This window comes from Euprymna scolopes, chromosome 42 (genome assembly GCF_053919585.1).
Source record: "Euprymna scolopes isolate OS-2025 chromosome 42, ASM5391958v1, whole genome shotgun sequence".
Taxonomy (NCBI): Eukaryota; Metazoa; Mollusca; class Cephalopoda; order Sepiida; family Sepiolidae; genus Euprymna; species Euprymna scolopes.
In genome coordinates, this window is record NC_136523.1 from 13,507,679 (window position 1) to 13,510,893 (window position 3,215).

At 34.3% G+C, this 3,215-nt stretch overlaps 1 protein-coding gene across 1 annotated transcript; it reads left to right on the plus strand.

Annotated features, from left to right (window-relative positions):
- The first annotated feature begins 1,006 nt into the window (after positions 1-1,006).
- Positions 1,007-2,087, plus strand: LOC145267205 (uncharacterized). The gene is made up of 2 exons (XM_080123268.1): positions 1,007-1,545; positions 1,688-2,087. Exons 1-2 carry the CDS (start codon positions 1,484-1,486, stop codon positions 2,049-2,051), a joined length of 426 nt encoding a protein of 141 aa, XP_079979394.1. The 5' UTR covers positions 1,007-1,483; the 3' UTR covers positions 2,052-2,087.
- The last annotated feature ends 1,128 nt before the right edge of the window (positions 2,088-3,215 follow it).

Here is a 3,215-nt window from a genome sequence, read left to right on the forward strand (position 1 = left end):
TTAATTTAATATGTTAACCTGTATTTTTAATCTTAGTAAATTTCATTTTAATCTGATATTCAAGGTTCCTACGGAAGACCGAGAATATTTAAAAAACCAAAGGAGTAAAATAGGGCCCAAGGGCACATTCCAACTTGGTCCAATAGATAAAACCGCAATAAAAAAAGTAAAAGAAAAGGAGAAAGAGAAATCCAACAAAAAACATCTCCCATAGCATCAACATCATCTATTCAAGATCATGTTTCTCCAAGTACATCTCTAAGTCACTCATCTTCTCCAAGTGATGAAGCAGATTACATACAGCCAGATAGTCCTCTCAAAGTGCCCTACAACCTTACAAAAATCCCAAGGTTTGCTCTTGAATTAGTCAGGGGTGATATATCCTCTAATCTTGGAGCCAGTCTTGGCAATGCCCTGCTCTTGGATTTGAGGGCCATGGGCCTTCTTATCCCTAATATAGATATAAAGAATATCTATATGGATAAATGTAAAATTGATAGGGCAAACGCTAAAGTAAACGCAGATGCCTATCAAAACCACAGCAAAAATATGGAAAATCTTCTTTGTATAGGTGTTGATGGGAGGACAGACAAAGATGCACTGCTCTACAAAGAATCAGTGGATGTAAATGGATTTCAAATTGTGAAAAAAAAAACCAAAGCATCTGAACGTCACCTCACAATAACAAAAGAAACAGCAAATGAGAGTCTATATTTGACTCACCAAATTTTTCCGGATATTGGAGCAACTGGTAATGTTTTTGCAGAGCAAGTGGCTGATGTTTTAGAGGAATTCAAAAGTTTAAGCACCATTAAGGCTGTCCTTTTTAACAACACAAATGCGAACACAGGCTATGAAGGTGGCCTGGTTACACTTTTAGAAAAAAAAATAAAATAAATCTTCATACTATTGGTTGCTCCTTACACCAGAATGAACTTCCATTTAGGGATTTGTTCAAACATTTAGATGGCACCACAAAAAGCCCCACAATATTCAGTGGTCCATTGGGTAAATTATGTGCAAAGGATTGCCATAATTTACTACAAATAGCATTTTCCGCTGTTGGGAATCCCTTGGAGTGTGAATTTGAAGACAAGGATAGCCTAAGTAATGACCAAAGACTGCTCTACGAGTATACAGTTGGGATTTCAAGAGGTAAGGTAGACCCTAGATTTGTATCCTGGAAAATTGGACCAAGCTAGATGGTTAACGTTGGCTATCAGGCTCATGTGCCTATGGACTCGTGGGACATATCTGCATAATCTTTCAACCAAATTGCATAGTTTGATCAATTTTATTGTAAATGTATATGCGATTTGTTGGTTTGACATTAAAAAAAATAACAAATTCCACCACCAACAAATGTACATTTATAATATGATTCAGAGAATACAGAAGCAACCAACTGAAATTAAAAAAAATTACACTTAAAAACATTCAGTTTAATGCTTTTGCATTACTGCCAGAAAATATTTTATTTTCTATGGTAAAATCAGATGAACTTGAAGTAAGAGAAGAGGGAATAAAAAGAATTTTGACCATTAGGTAAGTTAATATTTCTTCATATAAAACTTACATCAATTTATTGTGACATTTTAAAGATTACATTTAATTTCACCAAATCTTATTAAAGCAGTATAAATTGCATTTAAAGATTAAACTCAAATTATTTTTTATATTGTTTCAGAAGAGGGGAACCAGCCAAGAAAAGATTTAAAAAGATCCCGATGATCAACTTTAAGGCTCTACACTGGACAAATTTAATAGATTTGTCAGTAAATGGAGTCTGTGAGCCACCACTTACACAAGACTTTTCTGACAGTGAATTAGAGAGTTCATTGTCAACAGGCGAAAAGCATGACTTGCCAGATTTCCCTTCACATTCCCAAGGTGTTGAACGAGCAGTTAAGTTGATGACAGAGGCTTCTCAATGTGTATACGGCTTTAAAGCAAGGCACCGGCACATACTTGGGAAAGTTTTGTGCCAACAATTAAAACCCGCTTTTTCATCGAAGTGCTCTTATTTAGAACACTTTGATTCTTTATATTAAAAATAAATAATTATTTGTTTTTCCATAATTGCTTGTTGTATTTTCATATCAGGAAAAATTTTTTGTCAATACATTCAACAATTTCTGTTTAAATAATAGCAAAATCGGCGCAGTTAAGTGGGGGGGGGCTAAAATTTTAATTTGAAAATTTTTTATAATTTTGTTTCAAATTATATTCCCATCAAATAAAATAAGATTTCTTGGCTTAAATGCTGAAATTATTTAGTTTTGAGATCAATATTTAGGCTAAATCCACCAAAATCGAGGGTTTTTCCGCCCGTGTTTATTTAAAATCTTTTATGTCAAATTCGCAAAAAACCGTTGAAGACTCAGATCTAATTTTTGGTATGAGTATTCAATAGGTATAGACACAACTTTCGGTCCATTAACGTTTTTGATTTTTAGAAAAAAGTTAAAAATCGACCTACCCTAATGTATATATCCGTCTGATTGGCGATTTATGTTTTCATATTCAAGAAAGGACCCAAAGCGTGAACATACGTTTTGTTAACTGTCCGGGCGCATGCGTTACAGCGTCCTCTGAACCGGAAGAACGCAATCAGCCATATTTACTTGAAATACTCGACCAAGATTTCTCAATGAAAAAAGTTTCCCCTTTTTTGTCTACTTCTGCGAAGTGCACTTGTGGCCAATAGCGTCGTCGACCAAGCGTAAGAACACGGCGTTTATATTTATAAGATTCAAACGCTTGTTAAGCTTCTGTTATTTTTTTATTTATTTATTTTTATTTATTTTTTTTTTTTAACAGCGAGAGGTATTAACACAGAAATATTAGCGTCAAACACGGTTAGATCGGAATATGGCGAGAGATAATAAAGGCAGCAAACAAGTCCCATTCTTCAGGACTAGTTCGATTCTTTCATTAACGTTTCATTGCATGTGTAGATTTGTGATGTTTTCAACCAACACATTTCAGGTGAAAACATTATTACGTCTTTATGTGCTATGTTCTAATTAGTATAAACTAGCAGACCGCTTAGCATTGCCCGGTCGTAAAATACGCTTAAATATGATATTTTGATTAATGTAGATTTCTTCTTTTTTTTTTTACATAGGCATCACCACTTATCAAGGCCAAGAGGCCACTCAAGGATAAGGGTTAAAGAGTGCAGAGTAGACATTGGACAATATAGTAATCATTAG

Coding starts and splice junctions, on each gene's coding strand:
- LOC145267205 (XM_080123268.1), top strand. CDS start 1,484: ATGGTAAAATCAGATGAACTTGAAGTAAGAGAAGAGGGAATAAAAAGA. Junction 1,546..1,687: donor AAAAGAATTTTGACCATTAG/GTAAGTTAATAT, acceptor ATATTGTTTCAG/AAGAGGGGAACCAGCCAAGA.